General features: G+C 41.8%; 1 protein-coding gene across 4 annotated transcripts in view; it reads left to right on the top strand.

Annotated features, from left to right (window-relative positions):
• PDE1C (phosphodiesterase 1C) overlaps nt 1-9,288 on the top strand; it is a 511,032-nt gene extending 501,744 nt beyond the window's left edge. For 3 of the 4 annotated variants that reach the window (XM_040472308.1, XM_040472309.1, XM_040472313.1), the window contains one exon: nt 6,841-9,288. In XM_040472308.1, coding sequence (XP_040328242.1) covers nt 6,841-7,010 — 170 coding nt within the window. In that variant the 3' untranslated portion in view covers nt 7,011-9,288. The remainder of the gene's footprint in view (nt 1-6,840) is intronic. The other variant, XM_040472310.1, reaches the window with a different exon arrangement.
• Nucleotides 9,289-27,989: the final 18,701 nt, after the last annotated feature.

Genomic DNA, 27,989 nt, shown 5'->3' on the forward strand with positions numbered 1-27,989 from the left:
AGCTCACCTTCAAAATGCAACCGAGTGATGCCAAATTAGCTGATATGGCTGACTTGATCAGAATCAGACATAAACCAGGTTTGGAGTTCCATATAATCTGAAAAGATGCCCCGAAAAGAAGATAGAAAGTGTCCAGAGAGAATACAAATCCAGAGGCATAAACTAACGCCAGGCAGATTATCTCTCAAACCGAGCAACACTATAACTATCAGCCCAAGATCAGTCCTACAGGGAATGGCAGTGCCCACCCTGGAAGTCTTCTTGGCATTCTGTCTGTTCAGGGTTTTAGTCCCACTTTATCCACCAGGAGTTACCCTTGGACGTGATCACTATCACTACAATGATAACAATAAAGAACCGAAGGCATTTTTTATTGCAGACGCCATAGTAAGTCCTTTATATGCCCAGTCTGGCTGAGTCCTCCCAGAAGCCCTGTGAAGTAGGCAACTGTTACGCTTGGGCTGGAGAGGAGAAATGTGGAACTTACTTGGAGTTTGCAGGAAAAGTGACTCGCCCAAGAAAAAAACAGGAGTGGTAGAGGCAGGCTTTAAAATTAATCTCTGCCTGGCAAGCTCTCACTCTTATCTTATCCTTCAGTCAGACATCAGGAATGTCCTCTTTGTCTGCTCTTATTCTTTGCTTTTCCAAGTGTTAGATTTATTTAGAAAATAATGGCTAATCTCAGGGTTGGTTCTTCTTGGTGTGGGTCTTCTTAGAGTTCTCAAATGATAGCATCACAAAGTTGCTTTCTCCGACAACAACAAAAATACCTTTTCATTTCTCAGAGCTTTTGTCTTCATGGTAGACCCAACAGAAGAACAAAACGTAGTGGACAGGAGAGAGAGACAGAGAGAGACAGAGAGAGAGAGAGAGAGAGAGAGAGAGAGAGAGAGAGAAAGCATAATTCTGAAGGCCACAAGCAACCTTAATAGATGCACAAAAGACTCCTCCCTAGCAAGGCAGGATGTTATGATCAAAATATAGCAGCAACATTGGCTAGCTCTCTACAGTTTACAGAACACTTCCAGTGTGCAAAATATTATTACTATTGTTTCTTTTGTGAAGATAAGGAAGGAGACATTTGGAGAGACCAAAACAGTAGTTCTCAAACTCTGGCACAGTGGAATTATCTGAAGAGCTTTAAAAACTCTTGAAGTCTCAGACTAACCCCCCATAGATTCTACTTTAATTGATCTGGGGTATGAGCTAAGCGTTTGGATGTTTTAAATCTCCCATGGTGGTTCTCATATGCAGCCAGGGAGAGAACCACCTGGAGCTCAACCTAGCTTGATTGCTCATCAATAGGGGCTGAGACTTTTGGAATTCCTGTTAATGTTCCAACCTGGCATAAGTGAAGGAAGAGACAAAAGCAGTTATTTAAGAGATCTGTTAGCTAAGACCTTTATATAATTCCTTCCCAAGTTATCACCACAAATTATATTAAGGGGGGGATGATTAGCTTTTGCTTTGGGGGAAGTGTAACTATAGCTGCTAACAAGGTATTCAAGAATCCCATATATTATACAGATTATATACTCAAATATTGATAGTGTAAATGAGATACAATTTGACTCTTTCAACTTATTATGGTAGTTACTAAAACTTACTCTGAACTTTGGCCCAAGGTTATCTTAAATATTGGACTAAGGCTCTGAAGCTGAGCTGCTTGAAGGTGAATCCAGAATCCAGGCTCCCTGCATGCCATGTTGTGTAGGCTTTGGCAAGTTGCTTAAGTTCTTTAAGCTCCAGTTTTCTCACCCGAAAAGAGGGTGGTAACAGTGCTTGCTTCATAGGGTTGTAGAGGAGATGAAAGGCTAATTCTCGTTAAATTCTTAGCATCGTGCCTAGTACACAATATATGTGTATTGTATGTATATGTGTATATATGTATACAATACATATGTATATGTGGTGAAGCCTGAAATGAAAATCACAAGCTCAGGTTCTTTTATCATGCCGTCTTCAGTGGAGCTGATGTTAGCATTCTAATCCCTTGCAATTCAAAACTTGTGAAGGATTTTTGTAATTTTCATAAGGACTTTCCATCAGCTTTCAGGCAGATACCACGAGTAGACACTGATTTTAGAAATGGAATGTATGGAAGTGGGGTTTTTATTCTTCACGTAAACCAATATTCCAGAGGCAGCAAGTGATTTTTTTATCTTGTTAGTTTAGTGTATGTGGGATGTGAGTGTGTGTGTGTGTGTGTGTGTGTGTGTGTGTGTGAATGCAGATAGAAAAGGTGTATAATGGAAATATTGTTTTCCAAAGCTCTTATCGTGGCATTCTCTTTGAAAGAGCAGGAAATACATGTATAACACTTCTTATTTTTAAAAGGTGCTAATATTAGGGTGCCTGGGTGGCTCAGTTGGTTGGGCATCCAACTCTTGGTCTTGGCTCAGATCATGATCTCGTGGTTCCTGGGATTGAGCTCCGAGTCAGGCTCTGTGCTGGCGGCATGGAGCCTGCTTGGGATTCTCTCTCCCTCTCTCTCTGCCGCTCCCTGACTCATGCTCTCTCTCTCTCTCTCTCTTTCAAATAAACATCAAAAAATAAAATAAAAAGGTGCTAATAATTAGAATTCATTCAGAAGCTAAGAATAGACCAAGTTGCTGCCATCACAGGTAGTGCTCTGCAACAGAGATTCAGTGTTAGTGGTTCCAGAAGATCACAATCAAGTCATAGTGGATCAGAAGAACAGAGACGGATTCTCACACAAATTGTTATTTAGCTTGAGATTAGGCAGGACCAACACCAGGTGAGGACTAGTGACAGTTCTCTCTGACCTGCTCTCAGTGCAGAACAACAAAGTGTCCTGAGGTAGGGATTCATCATAGCATATGATATGATGCCCTAAGGTAATGATTAACCCTGTTTTTATGAAAGTGTTTTCTGCTGAACACTCTGTGAGAGGACCCTATAAAGAGAGTTCCTTAGCCTAAAAAGAAACAGAGGAAAGCTACATGCTATTGGCTGCTTTTAAGGATTCATTAATACATAGCCCTATTATTTAGGTGTCTGAGAAGATGGGGTACCATGAAGATGGTGGTTTACCTTTAACCCAGTTAAATTTGACAAGGAACTTCCCCATCCCCTAACAATACCTATTACATTTGCAACTTTCTTGAAGGATACTTTGAGAAACAGTAGTCTAATATGACCTTAAAGAGCTTTAAAATTTTTTTTTAACATTTATTTATTTTTGAGAGACAGAGAGAGACAGACCATGAGCAGGGGAGGGGCGGAGAGAGAGGGAGACAGACTCTGAAGCAGGCTCCAGGCTCTGTGATCTTCAAGAGCTTTAAAAGCCCTCTTTCACATTGCAATGCCTGAATCCAACTAACAACCGCATGATTTTGACGTAGGACTAAGTCTGACTCTATTTTCTGAAAACTAGTTCTATAGACTCTTCCCCCACACCACAAGAAAAGTAGCCACCAAGCAAAATGGTCTTGATAGAGACAGGGACAGAGACAGAGAGGGTGTAACGGAGAGGTTGGTGGTGGCTGAGGAAGGGGAGAAGATCATAGACAACGGGAGAACCCTGGTGTTGATGAGTAAGATAAGATGTAAACAGATGAGGATTAAAACCCCTCAAAGAGCATTGCTTTCATGAAAAACAAATATTGTGCATAATTGTGAAATAAAGGAGGTGATGGATCAACTTTTGTCATGCACTTTTCTTTTCCTAAGCACCTTTGAAAGTAATACAGATAATGACTTTCCCAAGTTCAGGCTCAGTGCAGAAATGTGACTTTGTCAAATCTTCATTAGCTAATTAGATCATTTCCTCCAAGTAAATTGCTCTAAGAGATGAGAGCCGACTTTGTAAATATGTCCCCAAGAGAAAAAAGGTCCAACTTGCTGATAATCAAGCATATGGAGGGGAGGGGATTCTGTTCCCAGTTTGGTTCTTCTCTACCCTGGTGGAAGGAGAGGTGGATTTTAACACTACTGATTGGGTTCAGCTGTGGGATGTGTGCAGTCATTGAAAGTGGAAGGATCAGATCCTCTTCCAGTATCTCCAGAATAGCCAGGAGATGAATGAAAGAGCCCTGGAGGCCAGGTGAGCATCCCAGAACAAAAGTCTCCATTACATTCAAGATGGTGCCCTTATCCCTAGCTCTGCTGTTTTGCTCTGTCATCAAATCATGTTTCCCTGAAGAGTGGAGAGGCAATCGATGCATACAAAACAGCACTATATGAATTTTTCTTTTTTCCAACATTTTGAGTAAAGGTGACAGCAGGCATATAAGTATTTCCACAGTCTTGGTGGGGAGCCGATCTCTATCAGCGGGTTCAACTCTATTTGCAGCGACTCCAGTGGCAAGGGGAGTTTTTGTTCAGACAAAAAGAATTCCAGCAAACGGTAAATGTTTCTTCCTGCTGAGAAGTGGGAAATTCAATAATACTTTGGCTGGGTTCATGCTGAGTAGCGAAAATAGAATGAATATGGAGAGGGATTGTGACTTGAAGAGCAGTAAATCAGCTAGCCCAGATGCTTGCAACAATCAGCTTTTAATCTGAAACCTCTCTTGTTTCTACACCATTCTCCAGGGTAACAGGGTCGTTTTTACACTTGTTCCTAGAGTGTTTTGTGCTGCAATCCCTTGTTTACCCTAAGAAACAGAATTAAGCACTGTGAAGTCTGAAAAAATTCTCGATTCTTCTGCACATGTATTATTCTGTCACTACAGGACCATTTGCTAGACATCTTAGGAAAAGTTGGTGTGGGTGTTATGGTAGTAATAGCATCCCTTATTATGCCTGAATATGTTTTTCTTCTGTAAGTGAAGTCACAAATTTCAGCAGAAATCACTAGAATGGAAGTCCCATGAGGGCAGGGATTTCTGTTTTGTTCACCGTTTTATCAGCAACACATAAGTGCTCTAAGACATCAGTGAATGAATATTAGTCTATAGACTGTGAAAAGTATACTCAGCTATGAGCTCTCTGAGATGTCTATAATATTAAAGCCCAGAGTCACCCCCGTTTTCCTGGCTTTTTATTACATATGATTTTGTAGAATAACTCTGATGTATGATTCTATGGAAGGAATTTTTAATAGCATGTTTATTTTTCAAAAGTTACGTCACTAAAACCTGGTCATCATAGAAAAATTAGAAAATGTACACATCCAAAAAACAACAGCCATGTTTATACTACTCGGAGGTAATCACTGCTATGATTTAAATGTGTGTTCTTTGGGATTTTCCTATGTGCATATTGATATGTTTTTATAGTGATGAGATTAGATTCTGTTTACTGCTTTTTTGATTTAACAGTATTATATGAACCTCTATTTTTATTAATAGACATCTATAATTTTCCATAGTATCACAGTAGTATATTTTAAGAATGTACCAGAACTTCACTAACCCCTATGATTGTATATTTAAGTTGTATGTTTAAGTTCTGATCTTTTGCTTGATCATATTGGAAGAGATATGTGAAACTGGTTTTCACAAAGGTAACCTCTTGTTTGATAGATCTGTCCCCTAATCTTAGCCCTCCACGCTGACACAACTGTGTATTACCTTTCTTTGCTGGCCTTTTACATGTTAGTACAATCGCCTCACTGAGAACTAGTGTTTGAGGAAATGGCTCAGCACCTGCTCTGTCCTTCATACCTTTTACCTGATTGTTCTATCTCATCTGTTTGTGATTATCATTTAACCTGGTTTTACCTTTATTCACTTTTACATGGTATCACAGAGTGCTCTCCAGTGGGACCGAGCCAGGGAAGAGGTGGGGTGGGTGGTGGGGGGCAGAGCACAGGGGAGCAGACGAGGAGGAATCACTTTAGTACTTTATGTCTTTATGTGTCTTGACTGCTCATTTCTTTTCATCACTGAATAATATCCCGTCGTGTAGGTGGTCTACAACATGGACAGCCAGTTGAAGGAGTTCTTGGCTTACAGTCTGTGGCAATGATGAATAAACTTCTATAAAATTCATATGCAGGTTTTTATGTGGACACCGGTTTTCAAATCAGTGGGGGTAAATACCCAGGAGCAGAATGTCTGAATCGTGCGGTAAAACTATGTCTAGCTTCGTAAGAAACTGTCAAACTGTCTTCCGAAGTGGCTCTGACACTTTGCATCCTCGCCAGCAGTGTCATCAGTTTTGTTTTGGATTTTGCCCATCCTAATAGGTGTGTGGTGTATATCATTGCTCTTGTAATGTGCAATTCCCTAGTGGCATAAATTGTGGAGCCTCTTTTCCTGTGCCTTTTTTGCTGTATGCATATTTTCCTCGGTGAGGAGTCAGTTCACATCTTTTGCTCCGAGGTAAAGTGGGTTGTTTATTTCCTTTTGCTGGATTTTAAGAGTCTTCAAAAAACATTTTGGACACTAGACCTTTCTGTGTGTGTTTGGCAAATATTTTCCCCGTGAGGTACTTTTTATTAGCGCTTCGAGATTGTTTGCCACTTTGCAAGCCTGGAAGCTTACACACAGTGCTAAATGCTGAATCATGGTATGACTCTGCTCACCTGTGTTTACTTTGCTGTTCCCCAAAGTGATACCACTGCTCCCACTCACTTCCTGAACTCCATTCGTTCGCTGTCAGAGAAGCTTGGTATTCTGGGATCCTCATTGTCTGTCTCTAGGTTGTGTACATTGTCTATCTCTTTATTTATTTTAAGTAAATGACGAGGGTGATAATGTTATTTATTCATCTACCTGCAGTAAGATTCCCAGTGAGGATCCAACTTGTTTGTTTCCTGGTTTTAAAGAGAACAGACAGGTCTAGGGGAGAGCAAGTTGCCCACAGTAGTTAGGTTGTGCCGTGTCATTGGCGAGGCTAATGGTTGTCTGTCTTCCTTTGCATGGCCTCCAGTCATCAAGCCTCCTCTACGTCATTTTAAACGCCCTGCTTATGCGTCTAGCTCCTACGCACCTTCGGTCCCAAAGAAAACTGACGAGCATCCTGCGAGGTACAAGATGCTGGATCAGAGGATCAAAATGAAAAAGATTCAGAATATCTCACATAACTGGAACAGGAAATAGGTCAAGGGGAAGAGAGGGAGTGAAGGAGAGACCCACTCCCCTGCCTCTCAGCACTCACCGGCCACAGTGGGATGTGCTTCCAAGACCATTGGAAGCCTTGGGGGCTGGTGCTTTCATGGTTGACTCCACCAAGGCAAAGTGAAGGCTGTATGTGATTTTCCCCCTTGTTCTGTTATGGACCCAGCCGTTACTGGATTTGGGAGTCAGTGGAGACTCCAGGAGTAAGAGGTTAGTCTCATGTGGCTTATGTTTGTATAGATCTTTCAAAGTCTGAATAGAACCCAAATTAAAATAATGCCACCTCTTTAGAAAACATGGAATCCCTCCCACTGACACTTCTTTCATCCCTAGAACTTGACTTGCCCCAGTAAGAATATTGGTTTAATAATCATTGTATTTAAGAAATGTAAGTCTTAAAATATCTTTTCCAACTTTAAATACAGTAGAAAAAGGTGTTTTTGCATATGCATTTCTTAAATATGGTGATTATTATAATATTTAAAATGTAGGTGAATATGTAACTTCCAAAGGAAATGCATTAAAGATAAAAGTTGTGTTTCTGAACGTAACAATCACAGGCGGAAAAGAAGACGAATGAATAGAGTTCATAGGTAATTCTGAACAGAGGCTTCACAGAGAAGATACAAGTTAAAAATAAAGACGCATGCTTTGGTTTTCGTTGCATGCTCACACAATCGCCTCATTTCGTACCTTTTGAAATTTGAGAGTTTGCAGGAGATACATTTTGGCTGTACTTCTAATTTGTTACTTTCACTTACAGTTGACAATTCTAGAAATCAATGAGATGCCCATGCCTCAGAGACTCCAGGTTTGAGATCTACCCCAGGAGAAGTCTTGTGGTCCTGGGGCCGGAGGATGTAAATTGCTGAACCTAATTTAAATCCCTAATTTGCAGATTTTTCTCCATAAAGTTGGAGATACCTTTAAGTTCAATTTCGGATAATCTTCCCAGCAGACCATATAGCTGAGCCCTTTGGGATCTCAGTTGCTCTTACAGCTCTTGGAGGAATGGAAGTCAATAACTCACCTCTCTCCATTGCGGCATTTTTAGCTCTTCTGAATCTCTCCTAGAGTTTTTACTTTGGGATTAAAATCACACAAAGTGGGAAGGAATCTTTCAAGGCCAGAAATAGCTTTTGATCCCTTTAGAAATGGTCTGGTGCAGTGGAAAACCTTAGGTTTGTTGTCAGGCGGTTCTGATCTCCAGTCCTGTCCCGTCTATAACTAGTTGCATGCCCTTGGTCTAACGGCATAATCTTTAAAGGCCTCAGTTTACTTAACTAGAAAGTGGGACTCATAATACCCACTCTGCCTTTTGTGGTGAACATTGAGGGTAATGTAGGTGTGGATTGTTATTGCTGAATTCAGTGAGTAATAGGAACAGAACAGATGTAATTAGGAGCATTCCACATCCAAAAAAACAAACAAAAACAAAAAAAACAAAAGAAAAGGAAAAAAAACAAACAAACAAACTCCCAGGCACCCCTGCAAAGAAGAAGCTGTGTACTGATGGCCATAGCCTCTGGAGTCTGACTGCAAACAGTTTAGTGTTCTCTTCTCTCTTTCACGACAGTTCACTTCTAGTAAACCACAGTTATGCACGTTGAGCCAGCTCCAGAGTTTAGTGCCCATCACGCTAGTGAGTAATTTATTTATAACATGGTTTACGATGGTGTTTCAGGGAAATTTAATTACTCTACAAAAAGAAAAATCACTGTGACTTTTTGTTAGGAAAGCAATTGTAATTCTTAACTCCCTGCTTGGTCCCTGAGCGACGGGATCCTTCTGCAGGCTCACAGCGTCTATTCTGCCTGAAGAAGGTTAGCTCAACAGGTACTTCCTCCCTGTTTGTATACAGGTGCCTTAGTGCCTGCTTCACAGAGCCATTAAGCAAACAGTGAAACTGCCCATGGGGTACTGGCCTCCTTGCTCCCAGTGGATCATCAGTGATGTTTCTCATCTGTCCTTCAATACTTTCAGTCTTAGGCATTGAGATAGCAACGTGGCTGTGCTTTCTTGACTGTGCTTCTCGACGTTAGAAGCCATGATCCTAGGGCAGAATTTTCTGTATTGTTTTATCCCAAGAGGCTATTTTTCAGCTTTGGCTAATATTTTGATTGAATTCAGATACTGAGATTCCTCATTGCTTGTAAGATACCTACCATGTGTTTTGTTTTTGTTTTTGTTTTGGCGTGATGGATTGTGTACAAATGCCAGATTATATTCTTACAGCAAATAAAAAGATGCTTTTCAAGGACTTTCTTGTACGAGTCACCTTTTTCATCTTCAGAATTCTGGGGTTCATTTGAAAAGCATTACATTTTCCCTATCCTTGACACTATTTAGTCCTGAATATCTTGTCAAGATGAATAGCATAATTTAAACTTCTCAATTGGCTTCCTGATTGTATAGGTGGTAGGGTTTTTTTTAAACCCCCTTCTTCCCATACCACAAACCCAGTCGATTAATTTGTTAATATGAGTAACCCGTAATACCAGCTAGTCTGTAGGTAAACACCTGTGTTATCAACTTGGTTTATATTATTCCAGTTAGCAGTTCAGAACAGGCACTTTGGGGGTAGAAACACCTATCACAGTACCAGGGCTAAGCATATGGTAACGATATCAATAAATATTCTCTATTATTTCTTGGAGAAAGAGTGGAGTATAGTAAAAAGAAGTTAGGCTTTTGAGTTTGAGAGCAATGTCCCTTACTAGTTTTATGACATCAGATAGGTTGTTCATATTCTCCACCTTCAGTAAAAAGATGTTAATGATTTAATTAGTGATGTTTACCCACCTGCCTGTTCTCCCAGGTACCAGTTTCTGCCTCACCCTGCATCTCAGTCTTTAATATGCATTTCAACATTCAGTTGGAAACCCGACAGCCCACCCTCATCCCATGCTCCCTTCACCTGTGTCTCCTGCACCCTTGGAGTTCTCGGGCTTCCGTCTTTTATCTGCCGTGGCTGCCTCTTGCTCTCATCTTGCACTTCGCTGAACCCTTGTTCACCCCTGGCCTCTTACTCCTACAGTTCTGTCTTTCGTCTCTTCCTGTTCACCCCATCTCTTTTTCCACACCCCATCCCTTTGTTTTTTCCAAGTTCCACCGATACAAGCCTACTGTGTAGAACGGACTTTACCAGAAAGTTTAGGATGATGGCACAGCAGAAGCAAATATATAAATTAAAAATCCAATAGCAGTATCAGCTAGTCTCCCTTTGCGGATGATTCTTCATGGCTGTTTCTTCCTTAGACACAGATTTGCCTGCATCTTCTTGGATTTCTCCTTCTACCAAGACCTCCCCCCCGCCCCGCTCTTGAACTTTAAATTCCTATGAATTTACAGAGCAATCCATCTCTCACTCCCTACACCACACAAGTTCAAGGCACTTTTAAAGCTTATGAACTCACTCTGCCAAACAAAGCACATTTATTCTGGGTCCTGCTTCTATAAGCACAAAGAACTGACAGAAGCTTCAGAACGGTATTTTTTTCTCTTTGTAATATAATCTAATTCTTAGGCAGGACCAGTCCCTGTAAGAAAAGAGCAGTATAAGTCTGCCTGTCCCTCTTCCCACCCCACTTCTGACCAGAATAAGTCCCTAGGTATTGTTTTGTTTTTGTTTTTCCATCTAGTTGTAATACTAACCTCAGATGGGTAGGGGGCAGTGACTGTCACTAATAGGGGTTGAGAGAATGCTAATTTCCTTCTCTTCCTACCTCTTTTTACCACAAGCCACTTAAGCCTTACCATGATCTTATCCATTGAGCTTTTGAAATAGGGAAGGCACTCCAGCACTCTTACTGTTATGATTTCTAATCCCTGTGAGGTAGAGAGGAAAAGTGGAGATGGTTGATAATGACTATTTTTTAAGTATGGGATTTCCATAAAGATCCATGTCTTAAGACAGATGGAAGGCCACCTATTTATCTGCAAAGTTTAAATTCATTTTCCCATTGACTGCCAACTTCACTTCATCAATTACACCCTCTTTGATCCATTTTTAATTAAAAAAAAACTGTTGGGTCGACATCTTGATTCATTGGGAGTCTGTCAAATTAAGTTAAATGTGAGGATGTGTTAGGACTGGGAGTTGGGGGTGGGTGAAAGATTAGTTACTTGGCCCCAGGCTTGACCCTGGCATAGCCTCGGGTGCCACAGTGAGGCCAGTTGGGGCCAGGGAAGATTCTGCTGTAGCATAGATGTAGATAGTAGGCCTTTCCTGATGGAATTGTTTAAAGACTAATTTAGGAGATTTATGAGCATTCATTATACTTTTGTTATATTTAAAGAAAATGAAAAACTGCTTTTGGGGAATGACAAGTGATAATAACTACAGAATACTGTATTCAAGTGTGTATTTTAATGTTCTCTGGATTCTCTGCGAACGTTCTATGGCATACTTTGTTTTGTGCACCTGAGTAAGAGGTTCAGCTGACCAGTGCTTATAGAAGCACCTTGCCTAGAAACCAGCCATTATAGAAACAACTCATCTTTTATGACTCACTGGGTATAAGAATATTCCAAACTTTAAGACCCAGTGGTAAAAGGATATTAAGTAAATGTAACAACAGAGACAAATATGTCCAATTATGGCTGCTAAAACCCGAAATTACATTATACTGCTCTAGTACAGTAGATTGTACAATTTGGTTAGTATTTTTTAAGTACCCACTAGGTCTAAAGCACTTTAACATGTACTAATAATATATTTAACTCTTAATAAACCTGTGTGGAAAGACTTATTGTCCTTATTGCTAATCAATAAATTGAGATTCAAAGGGTTAAATTGTTACAGAACGTTTGCAGAGCTAGTGGAAAAGTGTAGAGAGGAGATTTAGTTGTGGTCCTTTGATTACAGGACTATATATTGTTTCCACATGCCATGCTGCTTGCAGACTTGCTGTACCTCTTTGTTGAGCCTGCTCGCCCGCATTATGCATCCTCTGTCCTTCAACGATGCTCTCATGTGGTTCCAATACAGAATCCAGGACCAACAATGATAGCATGATTGTTCCCGACACAGACTGGTTGTGTCCCTCTCCATCTTGGGCCAGTGTTGTGTCCTTTATTGAAACTATGTCATGAAGCGTTGGTAAGAGAAGCCCTACAACTGAGCTAACGTGACCACTCACACACCTGCAGATCAGCCTTTCAAGGACCGTTGCTCATTGAATGCATCTTCCTGACCTCTCATCAGTTAATCCAAATGGATGGCTCTTTCCTCAACTTCCTGCTTCCTTTTCCCCGTCCTCTCTACTGCAGCATTAAGAAAATACAGTCCATGGAGGAAAAGCATTCCTTAATTATTTTGCTTCTGATCTTTGTGGGTATCTGGCTCTATGCCATCCTCTTATCCGTCCCTGATATCTCAAGGAAGATATCATTTCTCTTCCTCTGTAAAACCAACGGAACTGTATCCTTTTTCTACTGCCAAAACGTGCTTACATTTGATTTTCATAGAAAATCAGCAATGAAATTCAACAATCAAATAAATAGATAGATATCCAAACTGCCTAAGCACAACGACATTTCCACAGGCTTGTTCCCTGTGAATTTTTTGAAGGCTTTCACATTGTTGCCCACACCATTTCATCTAGAAACTCTCCTCCGTTTGCCTATGAGCCCTGCATTCTCCTGATTTGTCTTTTATCTCTTTACTTAACTGCCTGACTAGTTGGCTACTCCTCCTCCTCACGGGACTTTTCCCCAAATCAAGCCATCAGCCTTCTTCTCCTCAGATTTCTTCCAATAAACTGTATCTTTTCTTAGGATTTTTAAGCACCAACTCCATCAGCTTGATTTCTAACTCCACAAATCTGTCCCTATCACTTTCTCAAGCCTACACAAGCATTCCCAACTCTGAGATGGACTTCTGCATCCGAATGTCTTGAAGGTACCCTAAGCCTCACTCCTGGATTCTTTTGCAACTGTGATCTTCCTGATGTCTATATTTCTGTTATTGCTACTACCCCCATTTTTTTTTTAGTCACCCATTCTCAAAGTCATTTGTCTTTTTTATTTCTCCAAATCAGTTTTCACACTCTTCTCACTGACACTTCTCTGGAATTCTGCTAGCCAGTTCCAGATTTCTTCCTTAATAATTATGGCTTTTGGTGGCAAGAAATGATATTCCCTCGCATGTCAGACACCTCCTAGCTCCAGAAAAACTGACTTCTAATGGCCAGTGGTAGAGGCTTTATCAAGACAAACATGAAGAGCAAGTCTGCCATGAGATACTCCCCTGTTGGAGTTTAATTGACTGTTGTCTCATCCAGTGGGCTCCTTACGGGCTGAGATTCAGCGCCTGTCCGTGACGGCTGGCAAGTTTACAGAGACGTTTGGGTGTGCCAGGATCCTGTACAAGCTCTCCCTTTCCCTCCTTCTCCCCGGCCATAATCAGAGGTCAGATGAATGCCAAAGCATTTGAATTCAAGCATTCTAAGCCATAAAGGCATAAAGATATCACTGGGTGGTGATTCTGTTCAATGAATGAATATGTGGGGAATATATTAATTGTGCCTTTTCCAGAAGACAAGCTCCTCATGAAGTGACATCTGTCACCTACACTCACCTTCACATGGAACTGTTTCCTGACTGAACCAGGCCTATTCTCCTGTATGTTCACATCATTCTTTTTATGTAACTCCTTCTACACCTATTGTCCTTATGAAAATCTTCGTTATTCAAGACCCAGCAGAAAATGTCATCTTCTCTGGGTCATGTGCTGTGATCTCTTTGACTAGAATTGGTCTTTTGCCCTGGTTAACCCTCAGAATGATCTATTTTTGCTTCTTCGTGACACTTCAGTGATTCTGCCTCAAATTACATAGATCTTAATTATTTCTTACCATATGATCATTTTGGGGAGAGTAAAGACCACCCCCCCACACACACACTTTTTCATATTTGTGTTTGCTATGGCAACCAACACAGTGGTTCATATAAAATAGATCCTCAAAAATGTAATGGCTAAAGATGCCACCGAACCAGAGTAATATAGAGATAGAAAATGTGTCCGTATGTGACAGATATGTTACCACATCTCCTCTTTTCACTTACGACAGACATTACTAGTCGGTCAGTGCACCTCTTCCCACCAAGTCCAGACCCAGCCTGAAAAGCCTTCCCAACACAGAGCTCCATGCAATTGGTTGAAATCCGTTGGCATTTCTATTCTTTTAAAATCAGTGTATCATCCCTGGATGAAGAAATAACCTAGTTTTGCCTTTACTCTAATTCTCTGCTGATTCAATATCTTCTCACATGTCAAAATCTCAGTTGATGCAGAAAAAGAAATGTACGTTTAAACATTGAAGTATCATTGTACTTTTCTAAAAAAGAAAAAAACCCTACTTGGCTGTTCATATGTGTCTCTGTTTCATCTGCAGACTCAAAATTCCTAGAGAATAATGGAATCTAGCTCTAGGCCTTAGAGTCTCACCCTCAAAAGTAGGTAGTTCACGTAGGCCATCTGTTTCACAAACATCTCTGCCTGTGGAGGTCCCACGTGATCCAGAATTTTGGAAACAAATATCAGAGTGTGATCTCATCATTTCCTAAAACAGGCTAAGAATGCCAGGGGTGATGTGGTATCAGACAACACAGTTGTATTTTCAGTCAACAGTCTTCCAGCTGAAAAAGAATTTGCATGTTAATAACCAGATGAAACCCGTATCACTAAAAGCGCATCCTGCCTCGCTCATTTCTGGAAAGGAAGTTGAAGCCGTGACGAACTGGTAGTCCAAGCAGCCAGGTAAGGCACACATTCAAAAACGATACCGATTAATTTTGTGGAATCCGGTTACCAGACTAGATTCTACTCACTTCTTATGCTGCACTGCCACCTGGTGTCTTTTAGAGGCATGAGCTGTTTGCTGAGTTCCAGGGCATCTTTAATGGGGATAGTTTTTAGCTGGATGAATTCTTAGAGTCAAAAAGGTCAAACTGCAGCAAATACCATTCTTGTTCTGATCGTGCTGCTACATTTCTGTATATGTTTGTACTATTATCAAACACAAGGCTTAGGTTCTTGAATAGCTTTATTGTTCGAACTATACATATTATATATAATTTATATATATAAAGCCTTAAATATGAAGAAAATGTAGTTGGAGGAAATATTGGGAGACAAATGTAGAAATCCTGATAAATATAATAGAGACAGAGCTTGGGGAACGTGGGTGGCTTGGGCGGTTGAGCGTCTGACTTGCGCTCACGTCATGAGCTCACGGTTTGTGAGTTCGAGCCCCGCGTTGGGCTCACTGCGGTCAGCCTGTCAGCGCAGAGCCTGTTATGGATCCTCTGCCCCTCCCCTGCTTGCTGTCTTCCCAAAATAAATAAATATTAAAATAATAAAGATAGAACTCTAAGTTGACAATATCCATGACATTTATATATGAAAATAAATAACAATTTATTATTTATAGCGCCATTCCATTGCATTGCCATTTAATGACAGCACTATTTATTTCTATTTATTATCCCTAGTATGCTAGCATGCTGGCACAACCTTCGTTTCCAAGCCCTTTCCCCTCTATCTTTGCTACAGAAGCTGTGAAAGTTAACATTCAGTTGCCCAGTTTTCTTTAATTTAAGGGCAGTCAGGTGACACGGTTTTTGCTGATGAAATATAAAGCTGCTTATTTCAGTTCTTCTTTCCCGGAATACTGACTTTAGCTGGGAGGTACAGCAGCCATTTTGGGTCCGCAAGGCAATGGGGAGCATGGAAATAAAATCCGACATGCTGACCCTAAGGAATCAGAAAGATAGAAAGGGTCCGTGTTCCTGATGATATCATTGAACCACCACACCATCCTTGGCCTGATTTCTTGAAACTTAACTGTTTTGTGAGAAAAATAAACTATTTCTCTGAATTACTGTTAAGTTACTATTTCTCTTGCTATTTCTGAAGCCTATTCCTAGCTAAATTAAAGACCCTGCTTCCCCGAAAGTTTCACCAAGGTGCTTAAATATTCGTTTTACTTTTTTGCAGGACAGAATGGTGTGTGTGTGTGTGTGTGTGTGTGTGTGTGTGTGCGCGCGCGCACTGAATTCTCTAGGCAGTTGTCCAGGGCCCATATGATCTTTTCACTTCAGTTGTCGCCATTAAAAACACAAGAAAACATTTCTGCTTACACTCTTGTTGCCCCCTTCGTCTTACTTGCTGTAGGAGGGCAGTTGCAGGCACCTGACAGATAGATAGGAATTAAGAAACTGAAGCAGGGTTGGGGGGCACCTGGGTGGCTCAGTCAGCTAAGCACCTGACTTTGGCTCAGGTCATGATCTCACGGCTCTGTGAGTTCGAGTCCCACATCTGGCTCTCTGCTGCCAGCATGGAGCCTGCTTCCTCCTGTCTCCCTCTCTCTCGCTCCCTCTCCCCTGCTCATGCTTGCTCTGTGTCTCAAAAATAAATAAAAACATCAAAAATTTTGAAGAAAATAAGAGACTTAAGAGTGGGTAGAAGGATGGAAAGTGCATGAACAGAAAGCATACACTTGGTGAAATGCAAAAAGGCCCATATTATAGGAGCACTGTGACCAGTCGAGAGGCTGGCATGAGATGAACCTCTCTGAATAGGAAAGGGCTGACTCATGTAGTGGTCACAGAGGCAGATTGAGGATGTGGAGGAAGGAGGGAAGGTTTAAAATTTTTTTAACCAAGTTTCCAGCAGGATAACGTTCCCATTTGATAAAGATTGCTGTGGCTGGAGGATGGAGAATGAGTTGGGGTAAAGAGAAAAAACCAGAAAGCTAATAAGGAGACCGTAGAGATGGGAACTGAGGCCAGACTAGGAGTGACATTGGAAACAGCAAGGTAGGTAGGGTTAATTCTGACTTGAAAAGTAGAATCAACAGAACAGGGATGGGGTGTTGAGGGGGGGCTATCTGCACGAGTGAGGGCAATGAAGGCGATGGTTGCTGAGGTGGAGAGTTCAAGGGCAGGATGGACGGGAGAGGTGAAGAGGAAGCATCTGGGGACAGAATGGAAACTGGTTGTTCCATTTTGCACATGTGGTTTATAAGACACACAATTAACAGTTTGATTTGCTGGTCAGGAGCTCAGAAGAAAGTTTGCCTTAGAGCTAGACATTCCCGGGGTATCACATTACATAGTTTTGAAATGTTCATGATCTACTTGCCCTTACCCCCAATGGTGCTTAGCATTACTTTTGGTGGTATAGGTGAGTTCTGTGAAATTAAGCTTCGAGAATGTGGAAAGCAAAGAATGTGGGAAAAAATGCAGTGTTTCAGTGAAGGAAGACTGGGAAGCATGTCTTGAATTCAGTTGAAATATAATCTCTAAAGTCCCGATTCATAAGATATTTGTAGTTATTAAAAGAACAGAAACTGTAGAGTCTAGAGAGCCATCATCAAGTAAGCCCTTAGGAAGATGTTGGCTTCTTAGTTGATGTTAACACCCGATTGATAGCCGCAGAGCAGAGGGACTTAGGGTTTTCCTGTGTAAACAGAAGTCCTGTGCCATGTTTGTTCTTTATTGATTTCTTAGTGGAATGTATGGGGGACATGCTCTCATTGTCCTGGAATGTACATACACACGCCGTGCCACTTCCGTTTTCTTTATTCATGCCTCTTGTTCCTGGCTTTGAGTACCATTCTTTCATTGTTTTATTGCACAATATTGATTGAATACCTTCACTGTGCTGTGTTCTGGGAATTTGCAACTCTGGCGGAGTCATAGTCCTTGGTCCCCAAGGAGCTCTCATCCGGTGGGGAACGTAGCTTTATGACCAAATAACTACCAAACAATGTGATAAGTGAGGGCTGTGCTCCAGCTGTGGATAAAGTGTTTCCAGAATAGCAAGAGTTGTTAGCTCTGGGGAATGCTTTAGGCACCGAATTGGGATATATATATATATGTATATATATATATATATATATATAAAACCTGCCCCCCCACCCCGCCTTCCTTTCCTGTACCCCTTGCAGCCATTTCCCACCCCAGATCGCTTTCTCTAGTCCTACCAAATTCTTAACAAATCCCTCATCATCCCTGGCTCAGCTCATTTCTTCTTGGTCCCTCTGACGAGCCACATCTGGGGGGATATAGGCACGACTGCCAAGAAGGAAGAGAAACTATTGCTGGTTGTGGGCTCCTGTAAAGCCAGTCACCGGCTAGAAGAATCTTAAAGATGAAAACGAATAACTGATGAAAATAACTGAAGATAAACCTGAAGCTGAAGATTAAAAATAAGATACGAAGTAGTTAAAAATAGAGTAGAATAAAATTGAAGGGAAAACAAAACAAGAGCTTAACAGACCTTATTAATTTAAAAAATGAGAAAAATGATAATAGTGAGAAAATTGGATGAATTTAGGTTTAGAGCAGGAAAGGCTAAAACTTAGAAAAAAATAGAGGGTGAAAATATGGTAAGGGACTGAAAAATGATCAGGTAAGAGATATTATGGAACCCATAAGAGATGTAAAATTAAGACAAAACCATTTAATATAGTCACCACCACTTCATGTAAACTCTCCAAACTTCTCATAAATGATATCTAGGAAAGACAAAATACAAAGAAAGAAAAACCCAAAAGGCAAAAAGTCACAGCACCACAAAATCTGAGATTAAAAGGTATTTAATCACAAATTCTCATAGGGACTATGCTTAATGATGAGGATTATGTGAACTTATGATTACAACAAAATAGATCAAAACAACATAATTATATTATAAATTTTGGTAAACACATTATTAGCCATCAAATGTATAATTTTGACGGAAATGTGTTTCCTAATGAGACAGTGAGGTCTTTTTCCTCATTAGATTCTGGATCCATTGATGGATGTTATTTATTGCTGGAATGATATACTCTCATTTTGGGCATTGAAACCAGTGTTTGAGGAAAACTGGTTCACAGAGATAAGGATATGGAAATAGACGAAGTTTTATTATAGTTATGTTCCTTAAATCTTTGAACCTCGTGTGGGTAATGTGCCAAAAATATACACTGGTAATCTGGTCCCAAAATAGTTATTCTGACAGTTTAAATAGGACCTATTTCAACTTTGTTGTCAGTGAAAAAGTGGAAATGATGTGGGTTGAAAAGGATCTCTAAGCCAGGCATTAGAGTCACTCACTGGCTCAATTTTTTCAGGTACACCAAGAAGTTTCACCTAGACTCATCAATGATGAGTCTACATGTTGGCCATTCACCACTTGGAAAAACAGAAACAACAATTACAGCATGCCTTTGTCGATATCATCCTTTTCTTGGGGCACTTTAGAGAGAGGGGTGGTGGGTGACTTCGTTGCCTGCATCCCCTAAAGAAAGGGAGTTCCAAGAAAGCAACACAAAGGGAGTTCACATGCCTCGTTCTGACCTGTCACAGCAAAATGTTCAAGACAGAAGGCCTTGATGCACACTTAAATGAGGCTTCCACGGTTGACTCGTGTTTTATGGCGTGCCTTCCCTTTGCAGAGTAAGGTGGAAAGTGGAAATTCACGTAAACACGCAGACCAGTTCTCAGGCAGCTCAGTTTTAGGGGACAGAGTAGAGTTAGGCTGGGAAGATGAGTCATTTAAAGTGTCCTGCGTCCATGTGCCTCTTGGAAAGTCTTTGCGATACACATGGTTGGCATGTCTCATCTTGAGGACTGCTATTTGAAATTCTTGGCTGGAGCCTGCTTGGTCCTGTTTGGATGAGAATATCAATTCTGGGATTTTACATATTTAGTGGGGGGAGCTGAGGAGGGCCAGAGCAGGCAGTTTGCCAAACCGGTTTCCTTTTCTGCTGGCCAGATGCTTAGACTTCCTTTCTCAGAATCCTTTGCAATCAAGTTGGTCACATGACCAATTTCTGGCCAATAGAATGCAGGGAAAGTGATGTATGTTTCTCCAACTCTTTCCCCAAACCTGTACAATTCTCAACAATTTCTCTGTGGCCTCACCAGCTGCTGCATGCAGTGGGTGCAGTGGAGGGGCCTGAAGCCCTAGGGATTGATGGAACCATGAGATGGAAGGGGCCTGAATGACTGAGTAGAGGTAGGAATCTCCTGCCCCAGCAACCCACATGGTACTGTGGCATCACAGGAAACAATCCTTTCCTGTAATAACCCACCGAGACTTGGGGCTGTCTATTTCAGAAGCTAGCACCCCCCCTCAACAAACAATGTTTACTTTCAAATTTCTGCCAACGGTGGGATCAAAAATGTGCAAAGTTTTACTTCCTTTTATATCTTGTGGATTCTGGTTGGTGATAAATTGACCCAAATGTATTATCAGGGTCTTTGCGCCTTAGGGTTTGTATTTTGGGGTGAAGGGAAGGGGCAAGTCTGCTGGTCTTTAGATGACTGGCTCTGCTTCTTTCTAAAATACCTCTAGAGTTATTTTATGGTTTTTAATATTTTATTTTACTCCCTATCATTAACTGGATAAAACTTGATTTATATACAAAGACGTTACAAGAGGAAGGCATATCACTCACATATACACACATATCTATATTCACATGAAGATACACATTTCTTCTTAATCTTTGTGGGTAGTATTGCAAATAGTAAAATATGCCTTTAATATCGTAGAATTCATGGTGACTTTTTGTTATGCACTTTTTTCAAACAATGCTTTCCAAAAGTCTAAGTTTTCTTATATGAAAGTGGAACTTTTTAAATGATAATGCAGAGAACCATGGACTTAAAATATCTCTACTGTTTGTTCCCATTTATAAAATTCCCTAATTTCAGATAACTTTGTTCTTTTATTTGTAGGTAAACTTATTACTTTCCATCCTATGACAACCCAGATGGAGAACCCACAACTCTTAACAAAGAGGAGAATGTTTTATTTTTAAATCAACTCACAAATTGAGTTCCGGTTCCCAAGATGAATGTTATTCGTATTTTATTACAGATTGTGTTAGACACCTAGAAACAGTCTACCGGGTTAAGCAGTAAATATATGGATTGATGGATAAAATTCAAAGTCCTAGCCACTAAAACTACCAGAGAGATACTTTTCATTACCAAGGTGACCAAGTCACTTCTCCTGCCTAAGAACTCCAGCTTCTCATTGCTTTCAGAACACTGTCTGAGTGCCTAAGAAGACCTTAGGTGCCTTCTCAGATCTGTGCCTGCCTGCCTCCTGCCTTGCCTTCATTCTTTGCCCCTCCGACACATGCTCCAGGAGCAGCTGGAAATAACAACAGTCCTGGGGTTCACGGCATTTGCATGCCTTGCTCCCTCTGCTTGGTTTGGGTCAGCTAGTAGCCAAGACCGGGGATAAGGTGGTGCAGGACCCCAGCAGGTAGGGGCAGCTTCTGGGTCATGGTCCTGGGTGGGCGGAGCTAGTTGGGATCTCACAACATCAGCAGAGGCTTGTGGTCACTGTAAGTCAAGATCGCAACCCAAGAGCAGCGCCGCACACTGAGATGAGGGAGATGAAGCAGGGTGGTCAGAGGGCTCAGAAGCCGCGCTGCACCGTGAGTGGGCTTTTAGGTTTACTTCTGGAGGACTCCTGTGAGTGCCTGGGCACCCTAGCACACCCCCATCATCAGACTTACTTCACAGCCCCATGGTTTATTAGCTATATGACCTTTCAAACAACCCTTTCCTTATTGATTAAGTGAACATAACAGTGGCTGGAATGACATTATAAAATGCATGTAAAGCTCATGGCATAGTGCCTGGAACATGGTCAGTACTCAATAAATAGTTATTTATATTCCCATCAAGACTATGAGTGCTTCCAGGAGCCTTCTTAAAATAAGACCATTACCTCTCACCCATTACATAGATTTCTAGGGGCTCTGGGAAGGGCTTTTTGCTCCCTATCCTCTTCATAATTTTCCCCTGAGCTAGCTGATGCCTGAGTGAGGCTTTATGCTATTCATTTAAAGGTGCTATCATTATTAAAATTCCTTCTAGAAAGCCTGGTTTGTGTATGTGTGTGGTGTGTGTCTAAATTATTGCTCACATCAGTCAATAGTGTCTTAGTGAACAGGAAATCTTTGAGAATCCCAAGAGATCTCAGTAGATTATTGTACATCATGCACACAAGGTTGCCACTGAATTTGGAGGCCAAAGGTTTGAGGATGGGGGCTGGCAGGGGGGCATGTGTAGGGGTGTGGATGAGGAGTTAGGGGGGTGAGATGAGGAAGGGCGGCTAGTGTTCTCCAAAGGGGGCAAGCACATTTTGAGCATGTCCTATGAGAAGGTCTCTCTGGGACAGGCTTTCATATGTTAGTTCTTTATATCCTTACCACATCACCAGAATTATCGTTCCCGTTCTAACAAGAGAAAATGGAGGCTAAGAGCATTCAGTGTCCTGCATGGGGCCACACAGCAGGTGACTGGGGAAGCTTGGGTTTGAACCCCAGTCTGCCTGAGTCCAAAGCCCTGCCTTCTTTAGCAGCTAACTACCTCCCCAAGGGACCGATGGGTCCCCTGCCCTCCTGACACCTCTGAAGGCCCCTTTTAAAGTGCTCGGTACTATAGAAACTAGGCCCCTTAGGGTGGCCTTTCCAAAACCCCTCCTCCCCTAGCTGTTTCTTTTTAGGCAACACCTGTTTTGAAATGAGATTGCGTTCATCCCTGCTTCTCCTTACCTCTTCTCAACTCACATAATCCCTCTTCCTGGCTCACCTGGCTGAACGCTAGGAGGTGTGAACTGATAACCCCCTAGGACCCATCCCATCACTCAGGGCATCTGTAGGACCTCAGTGATACAGACGGGGTGGGGGGGAGGTGGGGCTCAGAGAGGAACTTGGGAGGGAAACTTGAGCCCAATGAGAAAACAAACAAATGTCTGTTGAGCACCTACTATGTTTTCAGGCTTTATATTCTCTTATTCAACCTATGTAATAGTCCACTCAGGCAAGCGAGGCTTAAAAGCTCCTGTTCATTTCTCTTCTTATTAATGATGACCAAAGTCACAGTGTTTGGGGATGGTTATTGTGGAAGAAACAGATACAAATTCAGGCTTTAGCTTCTCTGTACTATGACATCTTTGGAGTGGCGATATTTCATATGTGAGAGAATGAATTCTGAATATTATTTGGGGAAGGTCAGTTTGAACTATTGAAAAGCTGTAATTCTTGATTCTAGGTTTCAAAAGTTATAGTTTTATTGTATATGAATACAAAGAGACCAAACTTGGTTAATGGTGGGTGTGTTCATTAATTGTTTTTCCTGCAGCTAAGGACAGAATCAGAGGAGTTGTTACAATGAGCTGTCACAATGAGTTGTAATTGGAACATCAACTTCATTAAGTGGCCACTTCTTTTTTTTCTTAAGTAAACTCTACACCCAACATGGGGCTTGAACTCACAACCCTGTAATCAAGCATCTCATTACCGACTGAGCCAGCCAGCCAGGTGCCCCTAAATGGCCACTTTTAAAGTGCCTCAAGGCTGGCCCTCTCCTGTTCCTCTTGTGTCTTTTCATACCATTAACACACTTTGCCATGTTCCATTTCTTTACAGAGCTTCCCTCCATACAAGTTATTCTCAGTCATCCTGGTTCTCTCTCTCTCACACACACACTCATTTTTTGTGCACCCATTATTTTAACTCTATGACATTTTTATTTCTGATAAAAGAAATTACAAAGCAAAACTAAGCCTCAACCTGTCTAAAGGATCACAAAAACCTGAATATGCAGGTTCTAAATGAATGTTTGCAGGGTATTAAAGGCACTACCTTAGCGCTGCAATGTGAGTTTTCTCCAGCAGGTGGCGGTGGTGTGTAGGAAGAAAAGCTGCACTCTGAGACCAGGGTCTCCAGGATAGACCAGAATAGACGCTGACTGGGAACATTGCATTTGAGTCTGCAATCCTGTATTGAGCCGCTCTAGTCTCCGGGCACCGCCCTAAATGTGCAGCGGATCCAGTAGGAATGAGGCAGTGTCACCCAGCTTGGGGACCTCACAGTCATAGGGGACAATGTGTCCTTGTCTATCAGGCAGGGTCATTCCTTCTGCTTTTAGAGAAAAACCTTAAAAACAAATCCCACACCTTGTGGACTGCTGGTAGGAATGTAAAATGGTACAGCGGATGTGGAACACAATACAGCAACTCTTCAAACGATTAAAGATAACTATCTGATCCAGTTCCACTTCTGGGTATATCCTTAGAACAACCAAAAGCAGGAAGCAACCAAGCGTCCATAGACAGATGAGCAAATATGCAAAATGTCGTGTATCCACAAAAAGGATGATTATTCAGCCTCGAAAAGAAAGGAAGTTCTGCCACGTGCTACAAGGAATAAACCTTGAAGACATTATGCTGAGTGACATAAGCCAGTCATAAACAGGCGAATACTGTAAGATTGCATTTATATGAAGTACTTCAGAGTGGTCAAATTCATAGAGACAGAAAGTAGAAGGGTTGTTGCCAGAGGCTGGGGGAAGGGGGAGTGGGGAGTTCTCGCTTCATGGGTACAGAGTTCTAGTTTTAGAAGACAAAAAGAGTTCTGGACCCCAGTGATGATTGCACAACGTAATGCCACTGAACTGCACGTTTAAAAATGGTTAAGATGGTACTTATGTGTATTTTACCACACACACACAAACACACACACACACACACACACCCCTCTATAACAAGTCCTCTGCCCCTGGGCCCCCTGTACTGTTTGCCCTCGTTATAGAGACACAATAAAATTCCTAAGCAAACCTACACACATGTCCAGGCAGGGAGCCTGCAAACAAGACCTGGGAAGAGAGTGTGTGTTTAATTGCTTGCCAATTGTAGCAGTTGTGACCTTTCAAAGATACCAAAAAAAAAAAAAAAAAAAAAAAAAAAAGTCAAACCCCCCGCCTGTGGCTCTAGCCACAGACCCAGGAAACAAAAAGAAACAATTGTTTATTGACTACTCTGGGCCAGGCGGTCTACTTTATATTCTCTCATTTAACTTTTATTACCACCTCAAAGAGCCAGGATAGGCCATTATTCTCACTTGACAGGTAAAGAAACAGAGGCTCAAAGTTCACAATATTCCCCAAGATCCAGAGCTAGTAAGCGTCAGGGGTGGGGTCTGAATTCTGACTCCTGGGGATACTCTTGTCTGATAAGGAGCCCCCAGGCCTAGGCTTTGCTTCTATTAAGGCAGAGCTTAAGGGTGAGGGGAGAGTATGAGGATCACCCGAGGCCCTTTCACCTGGTGAGAAATCAACTTCCCATCTGGATTTGGTAGAGGATTCTGCAATTCTAATGAGTTCCCAGGTGTCAGGGAAGGTGCTGGGCCACACTTGGAGTAGCAAGGCTTTAATCTGCAGACATTCCAGAACTTTCTGCATCTCAGCAGCTTTGTCTCAGGACTCTAAGCCAAAAGAACTTCCTTTTCCAATTTTTACGTTGTTAGCTTCACACAACTTATTAGGCATTATGTTCTAACAACTTAGCAGCCATTTGAAAAGAATTATATGCATAAGTTGAAAGAAAACTATGATACTTTAATTTTATTCTTAAACAACCACAATTACCAATGAGATATATGCACACCCGAGGCCTGCACAATTTCTCAAACCTTGGAATCACTGTGGACAGCAACACCCTCATTCACTTTTTTTTTTTTTTAATGTTTTATTTATTCTTGAGGGAGAGACAGAGCATGAGCGGGGACGGGGCACAGAGAGAGGGAGACACAGAATCTGAAGCAGGCTCCAGGCTCTGAGCCGTCAGCCCAGAGCTTGACGCGGGACTCGAACTCACGAACCATGAGATCATGACCTGAGCCGAAGTCGGATGCTCAACAGACTGAGCCACCCAGGCGCCCCCCTCATTCACTGTTCTTTATTGGTGTGTGTGTGTGTGTGTGTGACACACTTGCTCTTTAGCACAGCAGCAGTCGAAAACTCAGCTTTGAAAAGATAGGACATGTTGAAATATGAACTACCTGGAATCAGTAGTGAACACAGAATCCGACAGATATCAAGTATTGATGTATTTCCCTCAAAATTTAAAGTATCCATAAAGCTCCAGGGTTCCTCGGTGCATGGTTTGGGAAGCATGGCTTTAAGACACCGATTTGTGTTAGAGAACAGCAGTAAGGAGCCTGGCCAGGGCTTTGGACCAGAAGCCAAGGGACTCTTTAAGTTACTTTGTGACCTCAGCAGGTTGCCAAGGTCTTGGGGTCATTTTCTGACCAGAGCGGGGACCACATGAACTAACTTTTAAGATCCTTCAGATAAAGTATCTATGATTTTAATGGTCGGTGCACACGTCTCTGGGGCCGTGGCTTATCATCAAATCTCACAGCACCGTCTTCATAGGAGCTGCTCAATAAAGAGCTGTGCAATGAGCACTTTCTAAAAAAACATCTTAATTTCTGGTGGAATGGGGTGGGTGGAGATTTTATTACTTTTGAAATATCCAGAGCATTTTTAGGTGTGAAAGAAACTTTTCAGGGGCCAGTGTTTTACAAGTAATTTTAAAAGGATGCATAGTGAAGCCATTTGTGTCATGGAATCCTGGAAGGGCAGGGATATTAATAAACAATGAACAAGGACTCAAAACTAAAGTCTGGGAGTGGCTGGGTGGCTCAGTCGGTTAAGCATCCGACTTCAGCTCAGGTGATGATCTCGCGGCTCATGAATTCTATCCCCGCGTCCAGCTCTGTGCGGACAGCTCAGAGCCTGACGCCTGCTTCAGATTCTGTGTCTCCCTCTCTCTCTGCCCTGCTCATGCTCTGTCTCTCTTTCTCTCAAAAATAAATAAACATTAAAAAAAATTTAAAAAAAAACTAAAGTCTGGATTCCAATTCTAGAAGTGCTTACCACCTGTGCAGATTTGAGCAGGTCACTAGCTTCTCTTAAGTCAGTGTCTTTATCTGTTTCATAGGAATAGTAATAGCTACTCTCTGCCTGTGGGATATTTAAAAGCTACCTCATAGGAGTACACTTTGTGGGTTGCGAATCTTAGGCATCCATGGTCCCCTCACCAACCCCTGTGCAGAGGGGTGACATGACTGTGTGCTACATTCAGCAAATGACATAGCTCCCAAAAGCCATAACTGGGAGGGAGCTCCCTGCCCTATTTTAATGCTGGGGCTCAGGTATAATCCAGGTAATTGAAAGAAACCATTGGGAGTGGACAAGGAGACACTCAATCTCTATCTGTTTGAGAGGTAAAAAATTAGGCATTGTAAGCCAATTTAATGAATAACAAACACAGATCAGCAGAATGCCAGCCATTCTTATTCTTTTTTTGTGTGGAAACCCTATAAAATGACTTTCCATTTCAAATGGAAGTTCCAAGCTCAGTGCCTGACACACATCCCTAAAACGACCTCACGTCAATATCAGGATGAATCACTGTTACCCCCCCCACCTAACTCGGCAATCCTCTCCCCTAATCATAAGGAGGCATCAGGGCTCTACCAAACCTATCTTTTGAGGATCAGATTAAAGAACATCCACCAATGAATCCTCCAGGTCTTCCTTGGTTTGCAGTTTACCGTTATCAATTTTAGTCATATTGTTAACACAAATTGTGGGAATGAAGAGCTCTAAGTATGTGGGTGTGTAAGTCAGAGTTCTTTAGAGAAACAGAACCAATAACACAGAGAGAGAAAAATCTGAGGCATTGGCTCATGTGATTGGGGGTTTGCAAGTTTGAAATCTGCAGGGCAGTCCAGCAAGCTGGAAACACAGGCAGGGTTTCTACGTTGCAGTCTTTTTTTTTTTTTTTTTTTTATGTTTATTTAATTTTTTGAGGCAGACCGAGAAACAGAGGGAATGAGTCGGGGAAGGGCAGAGAGGAGAGAGAGAGGGAGACACAGAATCTGAAGCAGGTTCCAGGCTCTGAGCTATCAGCACAGAGCCTGACGCGGGGCTCGAACCCACGGACCGGGAGATCAGCCAAAGTCAGTCGCTTAACCGACTGAGCCACCCGGGTGCCCCACTCTGGAGGCTTGAGATCAAATTTCTTCTTTGGGAAACTTCAGTTTTTGCTCTTAAGGCCTTCAAATGATTGCATGAGGCCCGCCTACATTGTGC

Source organism: Herpailurus yagouaroundi, unplaced genomic scaffold (genome assembly GCF_014898765.1).
Source record: "Herpailurus yagouaroundi ecotype Mexico unplaced genomic scaffold, PumYag 100, whole genome shotgun sequence".
Taxonomy (NCBI): domain Eukaryota; kingdom Metazoa; phylum Chordata; class Mammalia; order Carnivora; family Felidae; genus Herpailurus; species Herpailurus yagouaroundi.